The sequence below is a fragment of the Phoxinus phoxinus genome (genome assembly GCF_949152265.1).
Source record: "Phoxinus phoxinus genome assembly, chromosome: 3".
NCBI lineage: Eukaryota > Metazoa > Chordata > Actinopteri > Cypriniformes > Leuciscidae > Phoxinus > Phoxinus phoxinus.
The window spans coordinates 30,012,996-30,036,102 of NC_136878.1; the positions used below are offsets into that span (position 1 = coordinate 30,012,996).

Sequence of the window (23,107 nt, forward strand, 5' to 3'; positions counted from 1 at the left end):
AACATGTAATCATCTCTCTGCAGATTTAAAATATCTGAATTTAAAGTTTTAAATCTTCACCTCTGTCAACCTCTAACCATGTGTCCATCTACCTTAAAAGTTCGTAGGAAAGTGACTTTCGGAGTAAATGTCTGAGTATTAATTGTGTAATGTGTGTCATCTACTCTCACAGGAGCTTCAGAAAGCAGAATCTATAGGACCCAATCTGATCTGGCCTGCTGTGGCAGGACAGGACTTCGTCATGGCGGAGGGCACCCTGACTTTTGAGATAGGACAAAGAAGTGCCGGTCTGGACGTGGCCCTCACGCCAAGCATTGGTTCCTCCAACCCAACACCCAAACGGTTCCGCGTGGTTCTGTCTGATGCCACCGGTGGTGCACGGGTTCACCCAGAATTTGGGCTGGCTAATGTAACCCTGGTTTCAGACTCGGAGGCTCAGGCAATATGGGCCCTACTGGACCAGTTACATCAGCCTCTGGATGAGACCATCATCAACCGGGTCCTGCAGGGGCTTATCAATAAAGTTAGTAAGGACATCAATCCAGAGCAGCTAACAGCAGTGTTAGATGCACTAAGCAAGGTGAGTAAATGAGGTGTGTGTGTGTGTGTGTGTGTGTGTGTACGTGTGCGTGTGCGTGTGCGTGTGTAAATAACTCCAAAAGTTAGCTCAATCTGAGAAAAAAAAAGAAGAAATTTGAGGATGTCCTCAGAAGGAAAGTTGACTAAATTATATTTTGATTGTATTTTAGAATTAGGATTTGGTACTACGTTTTATGGTTTTAATCAAGTTCAATAGTTTAATTTAAAAACAATAGTAGTAAATGGGAAATCCTAATGTAAATAGCAAGCATGTCAAGGTTGTTGGCCCAAGGAGTGCAAAATCATTTTCATTACACTAACAACCCTTTGGCTCCAAACCTTGATATGTAGAGCATACTACTCTTTAAAAGTTTGGGGTCAGTAAATATTTATTTTTCTTTTTTCTTTTCTTTTCTTAATTTTTTTAATTTCTAAAAAGTAACAGTAAAGACATTTTGATCTCTCTATTCATCAAATAATCCTGAAAATGTATCATCATTTCCTCAAAAATATTTAGCAGCACATCTGTTTTCAACATTGATAATAATACAAAATGTTTCTTGAGCACCAAATATCCTTTAGCATATAATAATGATTGCTAAAGAATCATGACACTGGAGTGACTGGAGTAACGAGTGCTGAAAATGCAGCTTTACCATCACAGGAATACATTACATTTTAAAATATATTAAAATAGAAAACAGTTATTCTAAATTGTAATAATATTTTACTGTTTTAACTGTATTTTTAATCAAATAAATGCAGCATTGGTGAGCATAAGATACTTCTCTCAAAAACAAAAAAATCTTACAGATGCCAAACTTTTGAACAGTAGTATTCTGTATATATCTATACAATGAATTATAAACATGTTTATCTGGATTTAGAGAGGTGAGGATTTATTTAAAGTTAGCCGGGTCTTGAGAATTTTTGAATAGGGTAGTTCAGGAAATCCAGCTGATCTACGTTCGGTCTAAAGAACAATGAGGGGCCACATATTGGCCCCCAGAGATCAATTAAGATAGCTTTCTTTACAATGCTTTTTTGTTCCTTAAGTTCATAGAAATGTCTTATCTAGGAGTACAATGCTTGTATGTGAAGCCACAAGGCTCTAGCCTGGGAAAACCCAGACCACTCTCAGTTGTAACTGAGTTAGGGTCTGGCAAAGCTCCATAGACAATTCATTTCCACAGGGGCGTCACCAACGGACGTCGCTCAAATGGCTCTGGGCGCAATTGGATAGATCTAAAACCAATCAGAGCGACGGAGAAACATCTGAGACTCTCAGAAATTCTCTGTTTGTGTTTTATTAGGAAGATGTAGCAATGGCTTCTGACAACTTTTGCCGTTTTTGTAAATGACAATTTTAAATCACTTGAAACAGACGCGATAGCTGATTCGAACGAGTGATGTTCCACGGCGGCATCCATCTCTGTAATGTACAAAATCTGCGTCACCGTCGCTGCTCTGTCGTCATCGTGTAAAGCCCGCCCCAACGTTTCTGATTGGTGTCACGATTTCGATGGATTGGAAATGGGTTTCAATGGGCTCTTTGCCAGACCCACTTTCAGAGCAAATCTAAATTTGCCGGAAGTGGTCTGGGTTTTCCCAGGCTAACAAGGCTCCACTGTGTAAATGAAACTCTTGGCAACAAAGTTTCAATTAATCTGTATTATTTTATCACTGGTTTTCTAAAATTAACATTGTATTTTATTGTATGCAAAGTGCATATTTTGTTAAAGTTTTCAAACTTTTTTAACTCTCCTAACCTCACTTCGCAGATTCTAAATGACGCTGAGCAGACTCCGCTAAAAGACAGCAGCCGCAGCTTGACCTATGACCTCCTGTGCGCCATGGCAAACCCCAGCCGTGCGGACACTCGAGGACTGAGCCAGCTCGCTGAAGTGGCGGAGCGTTTTGCCTTCAGTCTGCTCACGGACATTGAGTGTGAGGCAGAAGGAAAGAGGTGAGATCTATTTAATGCCATTCATATGATTTTTTTTTCTGATCGTTTTTACCTGAGCTCATTCTTGTATGCATTGATTTTCTCTATACTCCATTCAGAGGCACAACCATACTGGATACTTGCCCGTATTTCACCATAGCTGCTCACCACTGGTATCCCACTCAGATCAACGGCCACACATTTACAGGCAGAAACACAGACACGTTCATTCTGCCTGAGACCCTGCTGGAGGTGCCAGCCCTTCCTGCCGACAGCATGGCCCCGTCCGCTTGCCGTAAAGTGCACTTCACAGAATACAGTACTGAGCACTGGTTCCTCACCAACACAAAAGCCAGCGCATTAAATGACAAGGTGAAAGAGTGTTTCATTGTATCCCTGAATACATCAACACTGTATTATATTTGTATTTGTTTGATTTACAGTTTGCTTAAACAAAAGTGAATGTAGCTTTTGTCAAGTAGGCTCAAGTGTCCAGCAGATGACACTGTTGAGTTGGAAATTTAAAGTGGTCTCCTTTTCTTCAATGTGAAATTAGGATTTTAGATGGTTTGTGTGCCTTAACAAATTATTTATGTGGTTTTCTCATGGATATTACATTTTTATAGTGATTATTAAAGAGATTTTATTTGCACTTGGAATTGGAAAACTGACTACAAAAACTTTTTATAGCCGAGTCCATTTTGAATAATCTATATGTATTCAATTCAATTAAAATGTATTGTATAGCGCTTTTCACAATACATATTGTTTCAAAGCAGCTTTACAGACAATGCATTCAGAAATGTACATAGAAAAATACAGTTAGTTAATCATGTATTAATTTAGGGCATAAATCATGTATGTTTGTTGCAGGTTTTCTCAGTCAGTCTTCATGGCAGAGGGTCTAAACCTCTCGCTGACGGTCAAGAGGTTGTTTACCGCATACACACCCCAGATCGACGCGGAAAACCTCGCCAATCTCTGTGCCTACTTTGGAATCAGGCTGCCGAAAGGTAATTATGAAGCATAAATACACTGAACAAAATTATATACGCAACACTTTTGTTTTTGCCCCCATTTTTCATGAGCTGAACTAAAAATCTAAAACTTTTTCTATGTACACAAAAGGCCTATTTCTCTCAAATATTGTTCACAAATCTGTCTAAATCTGTGTTAGTGAGCACTTCTCCTTTGCCGAGATAATCCATCCATCCACATATCAAGATGCTGATTAGACTGCATGATTACTGCACAGGTGTGCCTTAGGCTGGCCACAATAAAAGGCCACTCTAAAATGTGCAGTTTTACTGTATTGGGGGATCCAGCGGGGTCCGAAAACCAGTCAGTATCTGGTGTGACCACCATTTGCCACACGCAGTGCAACACATCTCCTTCGCATAGAGTTGATCAGGTTGTTGATTGTTGGCCTGTGGAATATTGGTCCACTCCTCTTCAATGGCTGTGCGAAGTTGCTGGATATTGGCAGGACCTGGAACACACTGTCGTCCCAACCGCATCCCAAACATGCTCAATGGGTGACATGTCCGGTGAGAATGCTGGTCATGCAATAACTGTGATGTTTTCAGCTTCCAGGAATTGTGTACAGATCCTTGCAACATGGGGCCGCGCATTATCATGCTGCAACATGAGGTGATGGTCATGGATGAATGGCACAAGAATGGGCCTCAGGATCTCGTCACGGTATCTCTGTGCATTCAAAATGCCATCAATATAATTCATCTGTGTTCGTTGTCCATAACATACACCTGCCCATACCATAATCCCACCACCACCATGGGCGACTCAATCCACAACGTTAACATCAGCAAACCACTCACCCACATGACGCCAGCGTGTCTGCCATCTGCCCTGTGCAGTGACAACCAGGATTCATCCGTATAGAGAACACCTCTTCAAAGTGCCAGATGCCATTGAATGTGCGCATTTGCTCACTCAAGTCGTTTACGACGACTAACTGCAGTCAGGTCGAGACCCCAATGAGGACGACGAGCATGCAGATGAGCTTCCCTGAGACGGTTTCTGACAGTTTGTTCAGAAACTCTTTGGTTATGCAAACCGATTGTTGCAGCAGCTGTCCGGGTGGCTGGTCCCACATGATCTTGGAGGAGAAGATGCTGGATGTGGAGGTCCTGGGCTGGTGTGGTTACACATGGTCTGCGGTTATGAGACTGGTTGGATGTACTGCCAAATTCTCTGAAACGCCTTTGGAGATGGCTTATGGTAGAGAAATGAACATTCAATTCACGGGCAACAGCTCTGGTGGACATTCCTGCAGTCAGCATGCCAATTGCACGCTCCCTCAAAACTTGCGACATCTCTGGCATTGTTCTGTGTGATGAAACTGCACATTTTAGAGTGGCCTTTTATTGTGGCCAGCCTAAGGCACACCTGTGCATTAATCATGCTGTCTAAACAGCATCTTGATATGCCACACCTGGGAGGTGGATCTATTATCTCGGCAAAGGAGAAGTCCTCACTAACACAGATTTAGACAGATTTGTGAACAATATTTGGAAAAAATAGACCTTTTGTGTTCATAGAAAAAGTGTGATCTTTGAAAAATCTTTGAGTTCAGCTCACGAAAAATGGGGGCAAAAACAAAAGTGTTGTTATGCGTTTATAATTTTGTTCCATGTACATGGGTATTGTTATTATTTAAGTGCCCCTATTATGCTTTTTCAAATTTTCCCTTTCAAGCAATTTGTAATGTAGCTGTATGTGAATGTAAACGATCTGCAAAGTTGTGAAGCCGAAAGTGCACGATAAAAAAGTGATTGTCTCTCAAAATAAAGAATTGACTCTGAACTCTGAATCCCACTTCCGTGATGGCTACACTTCACTGGGTAACACATTTGCCTAATGTCCGCCCGCGAACAGCGTCTACTTTGAACCGCCCTCAAACGCTGTAGCTAGTCTGTGTTGTGTGAATGTCGAAAATACACTGTTTTCTGCTCTGCAAAAGCAAATTCTCTTTGTAAACACTTTCAAAGGATCAAGATGTGAAGATCCAGTGGTTAAAATTACCACAGCGATACAACAGCAGTATAACCTTTTGACGATTGCTTCTCAAATCTCTGTGAGGTCTAAATGGGATTTACAAAACGCGTATCCATTAGATGGGACAGTACCCACTTTATTTGGACCAACTATTTCTCCTCAGAATCACAACCTGTGTATTAATTCAATCAATTATTGATGCATATATATACTATCGGGTGTTCAAAATACGTAGTTTTTTGTTTTACATTGTGTACACCCAGTGCAGCTGTAGGTCTCCGGATAACCGGCTTATGGAAATAGTAGCAAATCAGCCGTGTGCCAAATATTACCTAAAATTGTGTACATTAATGCAGATTGTCTGTTGTTCTTACTACTTAGAGTAATGATAAAGGATGGAGCAAGATTTGTTTTACCAACTTTAATGTTACATCTGTCATTCACGTAATGTACGCGCTGGTATTGGTACAGTTAATAATGCAGTTGCCACACGTGCACCGTGATAAATTAGAAATATACACATATTTTGTTGATGGTTGATGGACATACACTTATGAATGCTGATGGTGAGGAATTACAGTTGCAACATCTCATGATGAACGTCACACTGAGTAGTGTATCACTGAGAAACGTCCTGCTCAAGTCGTCCTTGCGTTCTTCCAATGTTTCATCGTCAGACTCGCGATAAAATCGGCATGGTAAAATCGACGCCATTGTAACTGTCTTAGCAGTGTGTGCAATCGCTGAGCTTTAGGAAGCCTCTGGACGGAGCTGAAATTCAGTTATGGTAATGGGCGTTTCTCAATTCCTCATCCAAATGAACTTGACAGACCATCTGGCAGTAAAGCTCTGACCTTGTCCATGTATTTCACACTCATCAGTGAGACAGACAGTGTGTACAGTGTGGAGTTTAAGGGTCAGGGATTGTGACCTGCCATGACGGAGTCTTTTAAGACCTGTCTCACACATTCTTTAGGACCGAGAAAGTTCTGTGTGTTCTTGGCCAGGAAGCCATTCTAGAGGACATTTCATTGCTTTTAGGCAAGACTATTAGCTGTACAGTTTGTCCCTGAATTCTCTCCAGGTTTGGCTTGATGTAAAACAGATTGCTCTCAGAATTAATATTTAGAATTTCTGTTATCCTAAAGCATATGTATTCTGATAACTTTGGGACCTTTTTGGGAACTTTTGGGACCATTTATTATTATGCAATTGTGATTCCTTGTAATGTAAATGACACCCTAGAGCGACTAAATGATTCCTTCAGCTAACTTATCTTAGTGACAGCTTAATAGCTGGGAGTTCGTTGAGAGTTTATTTGGAATGATAATTTAGTGTGTTGCGTAAGTTTGAACAGACAGCCAAGTCCAATATAACAGATTTATGTGTTTCCTCAGAAAAATCTGTCGCACTGATCTTGATCTTAAAATATCCTGAAATTCTCATTTCACAGCCTGAACCAACAGAAAACTGAGCATTTCCCTTTGTACTAGAAATAATTGATTAATATTTTAAGAACAATTGTTTTTTGTTTTTGTTTACAATATAATTTAGTGCCACTCGTGGAATAGAAATCATATACTTCACCTTTAAACAAAACAAAACTCAAGCAAAAAAAAAAGAAAAAGAGTCTCGTTTTGATACAGGTTTAAATATGGCATTTTATGTTGCTTGTCATGCTAATTTTGGTATTTCTCTTCTCCAGCTGGCTGTCTGATGGTCAATTCTGTCGTGTTGTGGACGACAGTGAGAATTTTGTCGAGTGTGCCTGTACGCATCTGTCCGTCTACACAGCATATGCAGAGACAGGAAGTTTAGCTTCATTCAACGAGGCCTTCTATGCTGCTGGCTTTATTTGTATCTCAGGTAACTCACTACAGTCCTGTCTACATGCTTGAGGGGATACAAAAACCCCCGTAATGTGACAAAAAAATCATGCATTGCTTGTGTCCTCAAGACTTTGTATAGTATATGTTTGTCTTTCACCCGCAGGGTTTGCCTTGGCAGTTGTGTCTCATGTGCTGTGCTCTAGATTCCTCATGTTTGCTGCCAAACTCCTCACACACATGATGATGGCCTGCTTAGGGACTCAGGTAAGACCTAACTTTTCCAGTAATTTGGTCTGCCAGATTTACCAGTTTCGATGGTAGACAGCATTCTAGTCAATCAGCTAGACCAACACCTAACCTGAATGTACATGCATGCTGGTTTAATTGTTCACTGTAACTCCACATTGTTCCTATAATATAAAAATAAACTGGTCTAGTGTGTGTTGCGTCAATACAATGCAGTAACTGATAATGTAATGGTGGGGCTGAACTCCACTTATAATTTGTGCTTGGGAATCAGTATCAGGATCTAGGACGCTGCTCCAAAGAAATGTGATACAGCTATGACGTCAACATGACGCTTTTTGCTGCGTAATGTGGCCTAGTTTACCGTGAGGATCTTTAGTTGCCTTTGAGCCAGTTTGAGGTACAGTATAATGTTGCTGAGTCCCGGAGTTGTTTTAAACTCAGTAAAAGCTCAAAGTGGATGTTGTTTACATGCTTTGAATAACATGTTGAGGTGGTCGTGCAAAAGCATGAGCATTAAAGTAGTTTCCTCTGCCTGTGCGTCAGGGACATTGTATTGTAACCTGAGTATACAAAGACGGTACACAAAGAGCACTTCACATGTCTATTAAAAACAGTGATTTAAAGTAGATAAGTCGGGTTCAAGTAAGTTTTGTGTGAATGGACAGTTGTTGAAGGTGTTTTTTTGCACGTATTTCTTTCAGATAAAGCACGTTGGGAAACCCAAGCACTTTAGCAAGCCTTTAGATTCAAATGCACACCGTTTGTACCCTTCTAGATTTGGTGGGGGGACAGATAACATTTTCTAAGAAATGTGTCATTGCAGCTTGGGCGAACACATCCGAATGGGCTAGTGTGCTAGCCCTGACAACCGAACTATCCCTGTGCACCCATCCCTCTACAAAGAAGAGGGGGGGCATTTAGTCAGTGGTCTGATACCTGTGGATCGGAGTGGGAATTTTCCACTGGTCCTGCTCACTTATAGAAAAAGTAGAAAACAAACATGGCTCTACTTAACGGGGCTTAGATAAACCCGGTCGCATTCTGTCATCCGTTAATTGTTTTGCTTTTCTTTACCTCAACGGCATTGAATGGAAAATTCCAGTCTGGCCATCCCAAGAAGTCATGCGTCATGCTGGTTCGGTACCGACAACAGCTGGACTCATGTTTTGTCAAAGGATGTTAAAAGGTTAAACGATTAATACCCTCTAGACCTGGAAAAGGATTTGTTCTAAGTCGATTCCGGACTTCCCTGAAAGCACCTGTGTGTCCATGAAATCAATGTGATCTTTTTAAAGTGACATTTGTGTACAAGCATTTGATAAACATTTTTTAAAAAGTGTATCCACACACCTTCTAAATCTAAAATGTCTCAAAAACAACCATATGTCATTTTAACATTTTGCAGATGAGTAAACACTTTAAATATGACTTCTCATAGCTGAAAATGCTCATGCTAAAGGGATTTTCTAACCAAAAAGACTTGCCCTCATTCCAAAACTGTATGATTTTTAAAGATGATATGAAAATGTTTCTGGGAACCAAACAGCATTGGAACCATTTGCTTTTTATTGTTTGGAGAGAAAAAAGAACACAGTGTTCTTCAACAGCTTCTTTTATGTTTATGCCGTTTTGGAACAACATATGGATGACCGAATTTAGATTTTTAAAAGGACTATTCCTTTAAATTGGCATTTTGGTGACACAAAATGGGGTCCAAAAATATGAGACCACTAAATGTTTCTGTTTTGCATGCTTCTAATTTAATATATTTTTTGATTCGTTGCATTCATCATATTGTCAGCATAACAACTTGAGTAAAAAGTAATTGCTCAATTTAATGTCTAAGTCAAATGTAATTTTTGAAATGAAAAAGACATTTCAGTCGACACCCTTTCTATAATTTTAACTTTTTATTTGTAATCACTGATCTGACTTCAGAATTCACCTACTGTATGGAAGTTTTAATCTATAATGCAAAAAATACAGAATAAGAAAATGTATTGTGATCCCATCTTAAAACATTTCACACCTTCAGCCATAGAGAACAAACAATATTTCTCTTCAAATAGCCTGCCTCTTCTTGACTACCTGAGTCCGTGACAGCATGTAGGTAAGACAGGACGACAACTCAAGACTGTAGTTAGTGGAAATTTACCCAGACTAGCTCACCTGGCCCAATATGTCAGTACACATAGAGCTGTTCTTATGAGCTGCAATAACACACATTAGTGAGGGTAATCAGCTAGCGAGCTGCAGCAATAAAAGGATTTTCGGGAAGGCAACCTTTAGATTCACATGCATGCAGTTCATGTGTGAGATGTAGGCTACACAAACACATATGGAAACGCTAACACACATGGCCACCAGTTCACCAATTGAACTGTTGCAAAAATTGTTGAATTGAATGTCCCGGAATGAAGTGATAGGTCAGGATGTCAAAAAATCAGTTATGCTCATTTCGGCTCAGCTCTGAGAATTGAGATCCACCAGTATCTTATTTATCTGAAGGTTAGAATATTAGGTTCACTTAACGTTACCCATGTCATGTGCAGCGTGCAGTGACTTTCCTTCCTCACCAACACAGTGTGTCATTTGTGTGTCGAGTCATCTAGCTTTGCAGTACAGATTGTTATAACAGAGTCTTACAAGTCAATGCTTTTTCTGTAAAGCTAAATATATATTCAGAGTAGATTAGAAACCAATCACTTATTTGGCAAGGGCCAAATTGTTATGACCAGGCGAGTTGGTCAGAGCATCTCTAAAAGGGCAAGCCTTGTTGGTTGCTCCTGGTCAGTAGTGGTAAGAACCTACCGACAGTCATCCGTGGAGTGACAAACCTCAAATCTGTGACAGGGATTGGGTATCTAAAGCTATTTGATGCACAAGGGCAACAAAGGCTATCCTGTCTGTACTGAACCTATAGGTCTACTCTGGCACTCACCTGCTCTATGCAATGTTTTGCTTGCAATCTCTGGATCCGGCCATTCATGTGGACGTCAGTTTGACACGTGCCACAATGTCATTAACCAGTAAACCAGGTTAACCCCTTAATGGCATGGTATTCCATGATGCCAGTGACCCTTTTCAGCAGGATAATGCACCATCCCACACTGCACACATTATTCAGTAATGGTTTGAAAAACATGATGAAGAGTTTTCAATCTGATTTAGCATCTGTGGAATGTGCTGGACCAAACAGTTTGATCTACTGCGTCTCCACCTCGCAACCTAAAAGACTTAAAGGATCTGCTGTATTGGTGGCAGATACCACATGACACCGTCAGGGGTCTTGAATAGTCCATGCCTGGGCGGGTCGGAGCTGTTTGGTGGCACGTGGATGACCAACAGAATATTAGGCAGGTGGTCATAATGTTTTCGCTCATCAGTATATAACCAGTCTAAATTTGGTTTTCGACCCTTTCTCTGACCCCTAGAAACAAACAAGCTGTTTTGCTACTGTACATTTTAAACTTTCATGTAAACACCTTCTTTGCTTGTGCAATACAAAGAGCTTCTAATCATACACCCATAATGATGTATGTTTTTTGTTTTGTTTTTGAGGAAAGGAACATATTTTTCTTTTGACATTTGTTCTGATCACGTTTGTTGGGAGATGCATTCAAAAGACTGTAGCGAGTTGAGTGTGTCATGAATTACGTAAGTTAAGAGGCATTAGTAATAATTGTTGGAGATGCATTACTGGCTGCATAATAGCAGGCAAAATGGCAAATGATGAGATATTGCTGTGAAATTCCTGGGAAGCCTTTTCAGAGTAATTTGGTGTATGTGAATCCAGGTGGACAAAATGATTCATGACTCATGACATTTTTTTTTTTGTAGTACTATTTTAATGACCCTGCGTATATTTTATTGATGGCTGACGTGTAGTTCAATCCACAGTATCCACCTTATCTGTTGAATTAGGAAAATGTGGTGTGAATGCTTTTAGGTTCTCCTTGTGCTGTGATTATAATTTCCTCGTGTTACATTTACTGTATTTTTTGAATGATTTAATTTTAAATTAATTTGAAAAACTAACAGACAAACAAATGATAATTTAGACACATTCCTGGGTCAATTATTTTGTTAAATTTAATCCTAACCATATTCCTACCCCTAAACTCAACCTTTCCCATAAATGAATCCCTAAATTCAGAGGGAAATTAAAGGGGAATAACACTGATACGTAGGTGAACAAGCACCTAACCCTGGTTGTAAGCCTAAACTTGATATAAACTGTGAACTTCGAACCTCAAAAAGATTGGTTGATTGGAATGTTGTTCCAGGATCAACAAAGATGTTGATCCAGGAACATGTTGCACTTGGTGAAATCAAGTTCTGCTGCAAAGCACAAAATATTGTTCAAATGTTTTTGGATGGTAAAATTATTTTATATATATATATATATTTTGTTCTTTTATACTTACCAAGACTGCATTTATTTGATAAAAAACATTGTGAAATATTATCACAATTTAAAATATATTTATATTTATTCCTGTGGAGGAGAAGCTAAATTTTCAGCATCATTACTCCAGTTATTATTAATGTTTGAAACAGTTGCACTGCTTAATATTTTTGTGGAAACTGTGATGCTTTTTTTCAAGATTCTTTGATTAATAGAAAGTTCAAAAGAACAGTATTTGAAACAGAAATCGTTTGTAACATTATACATATATTTACTGTCACTTTTCTTTCATAGTTAAATGCATCCTGAACAAAAGTATAAATGTCTTTTTGGATTATTATTGACCCCAAACTTTTGAACTATAGTGTATGACCTGCCAGCTTTGCTTGTCATTTCTATCTCTGTTAGACAGTATCTGTTGTTTATAATTGTCATGGGGCTAGTAATGGATACTGGATGTAAATTATTATAAGCCTCTTAATAAACACAATGAGAGTATTGTTAATGTATCTGTGATTAATGTTTTAAGACCTCAAGAGTTTTCTTTCAGCTGGTTGTGGGAGCTAAATTTGAGACAGGGAAGGTCCATTCAGCGTAAATGGGAAAGTGACACTCATGGTTTTTCTGACGTCAAAATGTCTGGGAGAGCACAACAATGCCTGTGAGAAAGTTGACCAAAAGGAAGCAAATCTCTGGGCCTCTCAAACCTCCTCTTTGCACTCTTCCTGTAGTGTTTTGTGTGTGTGTGTGTGTGTGTGTGTGTGTGTGTGTGTGTGTGTGTGTGTGTGTGTGTGTGTGTGTGTGTGTGTGTGTGTGTGTGTGTGTGTGTGTGTGTGTGTGTGTGTGTGTGTGTGTGTGTGTGTGTGTGTGTGTGTGTGTGTGTGTGTGTGTGTGTGTGTGTCACTGAAATAAACACAGAATAATAAACACACACTCGCACTGCTTAGTGAATCTAAACAGTTTGATGGTCCCACGATGCAATCTGATTACAAAAGATGGCAGAAAGGGGTGTTTGAGAGGCCAGAGTTCTCCCTCTCTAATTAAATTGTGCCCATGTCTGTTAATTTACTTGAAAGACAAGGAAGCACATGCTTATTCAGATCAACAGTGCACCTCTTTCAGAAAGTCTGGCTCAAACTGGACTGAGGTCTGTACATGGGTTCGTGGAGAACAAGGCAAATTGGATGCGTGCAGTACTCTTTCTTTACGCATCAGAGTTACATGACTCCTGGGTAATTTCTATTAAACTTTAGTATATCAATAATACCTGTTAAATGAAATGCTGTTATTTTGAAATCTCTATTAATGAAATAATCCTGACATATTCCAAATCCAAAATATTAAGCAGCACAGCTGTTTTCAACATTGATAATAATAAATGTTTCTTGAGCACAAAATCAGCATATTAGAATGTTTTTGAAGGATCATGTGACACTGAAGACTGGAGTAATGGCTGCTGAAAATTCAGCTTTGCCATCAGAGGAATAAATTACATTTTAAAATGTATTCATATACAACACAGTTATTCAAAGTGTTTACTATTCCACAACATTACTGTTTTACTGCATATTTGATCAAATAAATCCAGCCTTGCTGAGCATAAGATACTTCTTTTTTGCTAGCACTGCTGCTTCTTTCAGAACATGCATCCTAGTTATTTTTGACTACTGATTTTGATCTTAACGCTAACACAGGTTTACTCTTATGGAACTGTTTTCAATATTGTTTTTCCCGAGATCATTTTGTTTTTAGAGCAAATACTGCATGTTTTGATATGTCATCATATGGCGTGTAGTTTGATTAGTTTGTGTGCTTAGACTATGTCCTCCTTGAAACTTTGGCCAATGGCACTGTTTTCCAGCACTGTGTTTAGTGGGTCACCCCAGATGACCCACAGCAGGCCTTGAACACCTTATTTCTTACCAAAAAAGCACTGTAAATAGAGGCATCGAGTTGGCCTGACCTTTAGCACAATTCTCAAAAGTATTCAGGCAGACTGCACACTAATGTAGCCTTTTGGCGCACTGCTAACAGTAATCGCACAACATAGGAGAATCCAAACAAATAATTCTTTATAAGATACACACTGGAGATCGCAGGAGTAATCGAATACACAACCACATGAAATAAAGAAGATTCCGGACAATGAACTGAGGAAATTAAGGGCTCAAATACAGAGGTAGATATTATGATTGAGAGGTGAACGTAATCAGTAACCAGTGGGACAAAGTAGGGACTATGCAGAGCCGAAGGGACGAGCGTCCGAGGTGGAGCCAGGGTACCGGAGGAATGAGGTGAATCCAGTGTGACTGAGGATCAAGGTGGAGCTGGGGAGAAGGCAGAACCCAACAGAGTCAAAGGGGTGGAGGGATGAAGTGCAGCTGAAGGCCCAGAAGTCTGGCGCAGGCAGAGTGACACCTGAACAAGGCGGCGCCAGAGGGACGAGGGAGCCCGTTGGAGCCATTATGACGATGTTCCCTGGTGGAGCCGAGGGAAGGAGGAGCCGAGGCGGAGCCGACAGGTCAACGAGCCAAGATGGAGTGATGAGCTTAGTGGCTGGAGGTGGAACCAGGGGATCCTCTTTCCAAGGCAGAGCTGGTGATCGGAAGATCTGAGGCACATCCACGCAGCATTTTGGAGTAAACAATGGATGAACTGAGGAACTGACGGGAACCATCGGATGCAGGGCTGATGAACTGGCTAGCTTTAGAAGAGAAGGTGGGAGAGGGAGCCTGGGTGGGATTTCAAGCTTGGCAAATATCCTCTTCCACTTTCTCAATATAATATGCAGAGTGTGAGCGGGACTTTCCTCCGTGCCATGCCCTCGAATACCATCTCCCAGTCCCACGGCGATTGGCTCACATACTTGGTCAGACTTCCCTTCAGGCTCGGGCTCCGGGGCGATGGTTGGCTCAGTCTTAGTTACTGCTATAATGGCTCAGGGGCTCTTCATCTGCGCAGGGCACTCTAGTGCTCTCGTCCTAAGTGTGCCTGTGCGCAGCTTCACACTGGGACAGGCAGGGCTCATTGTGGTATAGTGGGTATTCATTCTCCAAAGTGTCGGTAGTCTACGCAGTTCGAGGTTCCCTCGAAAGGGAACGTCTCGGGTTACGACTGTAACCCTTGTTCCCCGAGAAGGGAACGAGACACTGTGTCCCTCCACCACGCCTTCCCCTGCCTGGGAGCAACTTGCTTCATCGCAGAAGCTAACTCTGTTTTGTGCCGGCGTCCCTTTGTAGCTTCCGTGTATGCCGTCACATGTTACGTCATGACGCAACACCAATCAGAATTGGATTAGTTTCATTCATACTTCAGATAGTGGGTACTCATTCCCCAAAGTGTCGGTAGTCGACGCAGTGTCTCGTTCCCTTCTCAGGGAACAAGGGTTACAGTTGTAACCCAAAACGTTAGTCAGGAATGAGTTTGAAATTACGCGCTGTTCAGACTATTCCCTGTTTATCTATTAGAAGGCTTGTGATTGGCTTAAGAAGAAAAAAAAACGTTATTCAACGCATTACTTTATGGAGAGTTTACGACCTACTCGCTACGTTCTGCCTTACGAACAAATGGTGCAACGGAATAAAGTACATAGTTAGTTACAAACTAGCTAGTAGTTACTAAGCCTCTAGTGTGGACTTTACGTTCCAGTTTAAGTAAGAACTTATGAACAGCTGGTGCAACCCTACTACCTTGTACTTTAATTAGAAAAAAAATAATTTACCGCGCCAGGAGTTGTCATGTTTTGCCTTTGTTTTGGTTCCATCTTCATATTGGACATTTAGTTTCCTTCTCTTTGTTCCTATGTTCCTGTTCATCATTAGTTATCTTGGTTTCCTTGTTGTTTGTTGTTGTTTGTGTTTCAAGTGATTAAAATGACTCTACTGTTTGAACGGATACCTTTTTCTTTGTCATCCTTTGTGGACCAGATTGTGACAGATACACACAGTAACCAGTAACCAAGCGAACTAGGGACTAATCAGGACTAAAATAAACCACCATAAACAAACACATGGTAACAAAAAGACAACTAATCTAAACATAAACATAATATTGTATTTTGTGTTTTCTTTTTTTAAGGATCCTTGGTCCTCCCATTTTACTCTCCTATGTAAATCAATATTTAATATAGCGTTCAGCGTCAGTTCAGGCAGGCCGCGTAGTCAAGCTCAGCTATCAGCTGATACACAGACCTATCAGCTGATCCGTTTCCTAAGCACTCAATTGGTCCCTTTCAAACAGGGCGCCTTATTTAAATGCATTCCCAGTCTGCCTGCTTGGCTGCTTCCACTGCATTGCTTGCAACCCACCTCCTCCCCTAGCTCCTCCTTTAACTTCTTTTTAACTTAATCAGTGTCATTCTGTTTTCATTGATGCATGCTCTGTTCTCAATGAGGGAGAACAATGAGGATTTTTTCCAAAAATTGGAGATTGTCCCCCGAAGCTGCTGCTGTTCCCTGACTAGCTTTCATGGAGCTCATGAAAAGGATGGGTAATTCAGAACAGAGCCATACCGCAAGAAAAATTTGACTAAAATATTTGTTCATGGTATTTTTGTGGTCCTGACTGAATTGCATTTATTGCATGTCACATTCATATGTGAGTGCAATAAATTATTACTGTTTCATTGTGGATGCTTTTTGCATTCCACACATGTTCGTTTAAAATGCAGTTTAATAGTTTGACTTCAGTTGGACAAAATCAATAATTTGTCCTTTAAAAATTGCAAATGCTTTAGTCTGACTGGATTTGTAATTGTCAATGGTCAATTGGACTGACAGACCTAGATAATGTGACTGTAGCTCAGCTTCATCCAGCATGTTTACATCAAACTACAGTTGACATTTTTATCATTTTTAAGGCATTTTTACCTGCTACCAGCTTTACTTATTTACATAAACCCCACTTCATCATTAATGTTTTTGCCCTGTCTGTCAAACCAGCTCTTAATCTGGTTCATGTTTGGTGGCCAACCAGGACAGTCCTATCAGCACAGGTCTGTCAGCATGTTCCCTGGATAACCTCTGTACTCTGGGAGTCTGAATGTTCTATTTCTGGACACCTGGGAAGCATGAATAGTTCATTTGGCCTGAACTTTGGAGGGTGAGACAGGGCAATGCTTCGCCTGATGAGCTGGCTCTTTGTTTGTTTATTGACTTTGGAAAGAATGAGGGTCAGCGCTGCCACAGCTAGTCGCTCGTGCCCAGGTTAAATCGCATTGTATCGCTTAGTCGCATGTGTAGGTATTAGTTTTGAAGCTCAATCTGAGAATGACTTTAGTGTCAACTTTGAGGGATCAACATGTATAATGCGCTACATCCAAACTGAATGTTGGCCGTTGTCTAGTTTAGCATTTCCACACAGTGAAACGTGTACAAATTACAAGGACAGAACCCAGAGAACTGAAAGAAACAGCCAAAGGCCATTGTGCATGTTCCAGAATAGATAGAGGGACCAGGCTTCTGTCAGATTTCCAAGAAGCTTCAGGATGTGCAGTCAGATAAGCGAGGAAGGAAACCATCAACAGCCATTTAATTAAACTTCAGGTCTTTTGTTAGTGCACTTTGACTGCGTGACTGTGTGCAGTCTGCATGGTTGTGTGGCCAAAACAAACTGTCAACAGTCTTTATCTTATACGATAAACTGTCCAAACATTAATGTTTACTCATATTTATCAATGGTGTTCTGTAAAACACTGGTCTCCATATAAGTTGTATTGTTTTATTGTGGCTGTAGGGGTCACTGCAGCTCCATTCTCAAACCAAAACAATGTACAGTATCCTATATGAAAACAAAAACAAAACATGGTAATAATTTCCACCCACTTAACCCCAGGGTCGTTTAAAATATGTTTAATCTAATGTAAATGTATGCAAATATGTATTGAGAGCTCCACTTTTCACATAATCATATTTATTAGAATATGAGTGGGGAAAAGCTAGAAAAACAACTTAGAATAAAAAAACACTGTCGAGTGGTTAAGATTAAGGGCCTTCTGTTGTTGAGCACCAAGTGGTATTCTGACCACTTGTTTTTTAAATGTTTTTTTAAAGAAGTCTCTAATGCCCACCAAGGCTTAATTTATTTGCAAATAAAACAGTAAAACAGCAATATTATTAAATAGTATTACAGTTTTAAACTAATTTCATATTTTTTAAACATTCTAATATGCTGATTTGGTGCTCAAGAAACATTTTCCATTATTATAAAAATTTGTGCTGCTTAAAATAAATTGTAAATTAATAAATTATTAAATTGTAAATAATACTTTTTTCAGGATTCTTTGAATGTAAAGTTTAAAAGAACAGCATTTATTTAAAATATAAATATTTGTAATATAATAATATATATTTATTGTAATTTAAAACTAACTGATTAAAGTATTATAATTGTTTTAAACTCTTTGAATATATAAATATATATAAAAATGTAAACGTTTGAACTTCAGTGTATATTTCATTCATACAGTTGTAATCTAAATGATGCAACACCCATTGCAAAGCAGTTTTATTGGCAAAATGTACAGATTTTCAGCTGTTTGCAATCAAACAAAAGTAATTGAAATATTCAAACAAATTAAAATTAAACTGAAAATGCAACTTTTAATGAGTTCTGCAGTCTCAAAATTATTCAACCCCCTGAATAGAATCCCTCACAAAAGCACAAATCTGCAAAACAGGTGTTGTCTCAAGCACACCTAATGCAACTAGTCAAGGGCTTCATTAGTTGCACCAGGTGTGCTTGAGCAACATATGAGATATCTGAACTGGCTAGGGTTGTTGAGTTCCACATTTGACTGCATGTTAGTCGGATAAGTCAAAAGACTAGTCCAAAAAGTTAAGAGAAGATATCATCGCCCTTTACAAACAAGGAACATTATACAAAAAGATTGTGAAGGCACTAAATGTTCCTAGAGACACCATTGGAAGCATAGTTCGCAAGTTCAAAGTTAAAGGAACAGTGGTTACACTACCTGGATGGGGCAAAAAAAAGTAAGCTATCAACGTCTACAACCAGATTTCTGTGAAGGCAGATTCAGAAAACCCTCCATATATATATAAATATATATATATATATATATATATATATGCATTGCTCTGAAGCTGTGTCAACATTAGATATCACATTACAACCCACAAGTAACTTAAATATGTTTCAGAAAGGAAGAATAAACCTCGCAATTATATGAGAAAGTGTGACTCTACAGGCTGGCACCATTTACGCCATTTTATTCCAAGCATACATACATACATAAATTATAATATAATGTAGATCTGGACATGATATGATCTAATAAACCTCAGGAAGGGTATCTCAAAGTGAGATTCTCATGATTTGAGTCATTGATACTGTATGTACGTGTGTCAAGTCACTGTTTGTCTCAAGGTGAGTTACAAAGCCATTCAAAACTCAAGTGCTTCTCAACGAATCTCAAAGTTGGATTAAAGACTATTATGAGCATTATGAGATAACAAATGAATACCCTGCTGTATTGGATGTATCTACTTTCTAACTTTCACTGAGTCACTTTCAACAATATTCATCTATTAAATGATGGTGTCAATCATCATTGTTCTTTTAAAGGATGTTGTAAGCAGTACTGAATGTACTGATTTTAATGTTTTCAGCCATCATTGTTTTTATGATAGTCTGTTTAAAACTGTGTTCCCATGGTCACTTTTATTTTGGCTGGATGGTGGTGTCCGCTTTGACCTGAAGCGTGTCAGCGCGATAGCCAGTCTTCTGCTCACCACAGTCCGGCATGAGATAAACGATAGCATGTGTTGTTTTGAAGAGGAGAGAGCGGTAGTGGTATCAGGTAGCTAGGAGATTTGTGACAACATCAACACAGTGTGTCTGTGAGTTTAGATGTGAGGGATCAAAGCTTGTTTGGTTTCATCACACTCTGAAACTTCAAGGAGGTTTTCTAAGAAAGATACAGCAGACTTTGAAGTCACTTCTGCTGTGTTACTCAGTTCATGCTAGGATTAATGGCATTCCTGTCACCACTTCCCAAATTCATTTTAATATGTCGCCTTTAGTAACCATTTCGTTTTTGTCTTCGTAAACGCTAAGACTTCTTGTTTTTTTCAATGCTTTGCTTACAAGTGTGCTTGTGCTGTCTTTAAAGTAAATGCCACTTTACTTGATATTTTGTTACAATAACAAATAATACAATGTAATCTATACAAAGTGTGCCTTTCAAAGGTTTGGGTTGAGTAAGATATTTTTTTCATGAAATTAATACTTTTATTTAGCAAGGATGCCTTAATTTGCTCAAAACATCAGTTTGCACAAATATATTAAGCAGCACAACTGTTTTAAACATTGATAAGAAGTGTTTATTGAGTATCAAATCAGCATATCAGAATGATTTCTGAAGGATCATGTGACATTCAAGTAATGGTGCTAGAAATTCAGCTTTACCTTCACAGGATTCAATTACATTTTAAAATATATCCAAATAGAAAACAATTATGTTAAATTAAAATATTTTACAATATTACAGTTTTTACTGTACTTTTGATCAAATAAACGCAGCCTTGATGAGACTTTGTTGAAAAATATTGTAAAAATCTTAGAACGAATCTTAGAATTTTTGAACGTGTTCATTTGCGGAGACTGTATTCTATGCACGTATCAACAGTGTGACTCTCTAAATGTGTCTCCTGGAGTTTTGTGTTTGTCATCGTTGTGCAAATCCACATTTGTCTTTATGCCTTTCTTCAATTTACTGACGATGAGACTGCAACTGACTTCAGATGTCAAAAACAATAGATTTCACTGTCCCTGATGAAAGCAAGCTTGCATAAGGGATGAAAGTAATCACGAACAAAAGAAAAATGGGACAGGTCAACCGGACTAGTGCCAAGGGTGTAATAATGCTCCACTGAATGTCAATGGTCTGTGTGCATGTGTGTGTGTTTGTCAGTTTGAAAGCGCTGATATATAAAATGTTTGTAAGTGAAACATCAAGTGGGAGTTACGTGTTTCATAACAAAATAACATTGCATAAACATGAGCATTGAATTATTCGGATCAAATAGTAAAGCTCATTTCACATTACTTTTCTTAATGAATTAGCTTAACTGTCCTAATTAGAATGACTTAATTACGCTGAGATTATTTAATATTTTTAAGGCATAAAACTTCATTTAGGTTCAGTGAGGATCTGACGCCTAAAATTGCTGAAATAATAATCAAACTTTTAAAAGGACTTTTTCATCATCTCACATAACTTTTTTATTTTCAAAGTCTTGACCAATTTTCTTCTGTATCCACAGTTTGCGAAAATCCTTTTAGAAGGATGTATAAAATGCAGCCTTCCTTTTGAACGGCCGCCTGCACATAACATTCATATTTCTTCATGGCTGAGCATGTGAGTCACACATCAGGTGCGGCCTTCCCACACTGACCCACTAACCACGTCCCACACCTATTAGCGCATTACACCTTTTCTTGACGAGTCTCATCGTGATACAGTGCATACTCGCTTAGCGCATGCCTGAGGCACAAACCCGCGACTGCTTTCTTTGGCTGATGAAAGTCTATGCAAAAAAATTCCCATCAGACCTGACAGTTTGGGGAAAGCCCGGTCATGAGCAATGAGGAATCTTTCCGGATGAGAATGAAGGCAGAAAGAAGGAACTATAGCAGAGATGAAGGTGGATGTTTGTGAGATGTTTATGCCTTTGGCACCCACTGAACAAAAGCAGCTGAGGAAACACCCACAATGCTGCTGAGTCTGGAACCAGCTAGTTTAGACCGGTAGCTGTTGATGGATGGGGGTGGGAAAGGGACGTAGGGGGAGAGAATGAAAGAAAAAGGGCAATTGAGAACAAGGATGGTGTTATGAATGACACATTGAATATTCGGACCGTCTGTTTCACGTGACTCATCTCTCACGCTCTGTCGGTGATGTAATCTTTTTGGCCAGTGCTATTATTAGCGCCCTGTGCCAAGTCAACATCAGCAGCAGATCACTGAGAGGAGCATATTGACCCTCTGAAATGATCATTCAAATTGAGCTTTTCTTTCTAGAGATCCAGAGTCTGGTGGGAATAGTGTGCTTGTCCTTTGGCAGTCTTGATTCTAATGTATCCTAATTGCTGTGTATGTGTGTATATATATATATATATATATATATTATGTGTTGTTGTACAGTTGTACAGTGATGGTTATACCATGATACTTTTTTGTTACAGACCACCAGTGTTGGGAAGCTACTTTGAAACTGTAGCCCGACTAACTAAAAAGTAGCTTAATACAGAACTGAAAGCTATTTAAGGACCCATATATTGTTTTGTTTTTTTAAATAACTGTTCTTAAAAAATACTTAGTTGGATCAACAAACAAATTCTGAATGGTTTAAATCAATTAGGATGATAGCTGGCAGCATTAACTTTATAAAAAGCATATTTATAATATATATTTTCAAATATTTTAATTGAAATAAAAATAAACACAATGCACCCAATTTGTATACAATTGAGTTTAAACCCACAGCATTAAACATTAAAATGTCTTAAAATGATCTAAAATGCAGTGATGAGAATACTGATACAACAATGAATTATGTTTTTTTTTTTTTTTTTAATTTTGGTTGACTTTAAGACAGTGATGCAGCGTTTTGTCGTTCTGCACATGTTGGAAAAATATTAATAAATCATAAAAAATAACCATGTCCTTACTGTGCTTTCCATGTCTAAAAAAAAACATGGTAATAACACGATGCTTTTTTTTTAGTGCAGACATAACAATTTAACTCTAGTATATGGAAACTGAGTCCTCTTCAGAGAAAATGCCCAAACCACACTTGTCATCTTCCAAATACCTACCATCAGTGGAGCAGAGGTTGATTTATTCTTCGAGACAGCGACTAACACGCATACCTTGAGCCAAATATATATCTTTCTTGTTGCTTGATGACAAACACATATGCATCCTCCAGGCAGGAAACAGCCTAGACGACTCTCCCTTCTGAGGAGGAAGGCAGACGAATCTTTGCTATATTATTACCCTGCAATTCTTTCTCTTCACTTCACCACTACACATTTCCATCAGCTGGTGATGATAGTTGTT

The 23,107-nt window shown here is 39.1% G+C and overlaps 1 protein-coding gene across 1 annotated transcript in view; it reads left to right on the plus strand.

Moving 5' to 3' along the window:
• Positions 1 to 23,107, plus strand: part of adgrv1 (adhesion G protein-coupled receptor V1) — a 128,231-nt gene that overhangs the window by 65,858 nt on the left and 39,266 nt on the right. The window contains exons 77-82 of the mRNA XM_079608572.1: positions 173 to 580; positions 2,361 to 2,545; positions 2,644 to 2,896; positions 3,398 to 3,537; positions 7,248 to 7,408; positions 7,535 to 7,635. Of these exons, the coding sequence (XP_079464698.1) occupies positions 173 to 580; positions 2,361 to 2,545; positions 2,644 to 2,896; positions 3,398 to 3,537; positions 7,248 to 7,408; positions 7,535 to 7,635 (1,248 nt within the window). The remainder of the gene's footprint in view (positions 1 to 172; positions 581 to 2,360; positions 2,546 to 2,643; positions 2,897 to 3,397; positions 3,538 to 7,247; positions 7,409 to 7,534; positions 7,636 to 23,107) is intronic.